The following is a 253-nucleotide window of genomic DNA, read 5'->3' as shown; positions in this document are numbered from 1 at the left end:
GCCGATCTCGTCTCTCCCATGTTTCTTCCGTTTCCTCCCTCACTGATCTCATAGCTTCCTCTCCTTCCTAACCTTCTATATTTCATTTCTCTCCTGCTTCCAAAATCCTTCCTCTCTCAGCAACCTACTCTCCTCCTTCGCCGATTTCATTTCTCCTTCTTTTCATTCTCTTCCTCCCTCACTGATGACATCTCCACCGTGTTTCCTCCACCACATCTCACCTCTCTCCCCTAATTTCTTTACTAGATTCATT

The 253-nt window shown here is 45.8% G+C and overlaps 1 protein-coding gene across 1 annotated transcript in view; it reads right to left on the bottom strand.

The window, feature by feature from the left end:
- Positions 1–86, bottom strand: part of LOC119594291 (fibrous sheath CABYR-binding protein-like) — a 4,415-nt gene extending 4,329 nt beyond the window's left edge. Inside the window, exon 1 of the mRNA XM_037943353.1 lies at positions 73–86. Coding sequence (XP_037799281.1) covers positions 73–86 — 14 coding nt within the window. The remainder of the gene's footprint in view (positions 1–72) is intronic.
- Positions 87–253: the final 167 nt, after the last annotated feature.

The sequence above is a fragment of the Penaeus monodon genome, chromosome 33 (assembly GCF_015228065.2).
Source record: "Penaeus monodon isolate SGIC_2016 chromosome 33, NSTDA_Pmon_1, whole genome shotgun sequence".
Classification (NCBI taxonomy): Eukaryota; Metazoa; Arthropoda; class Malacostraca; order Decapoda; family Penaeidae; genus Penaeus; species Penaeus monodon.
The sequence above is the reverse complement of the archived record's forward strand: the minus strand, read 5'-3'. Positions and strand labels throughout refer to the sequence as shown.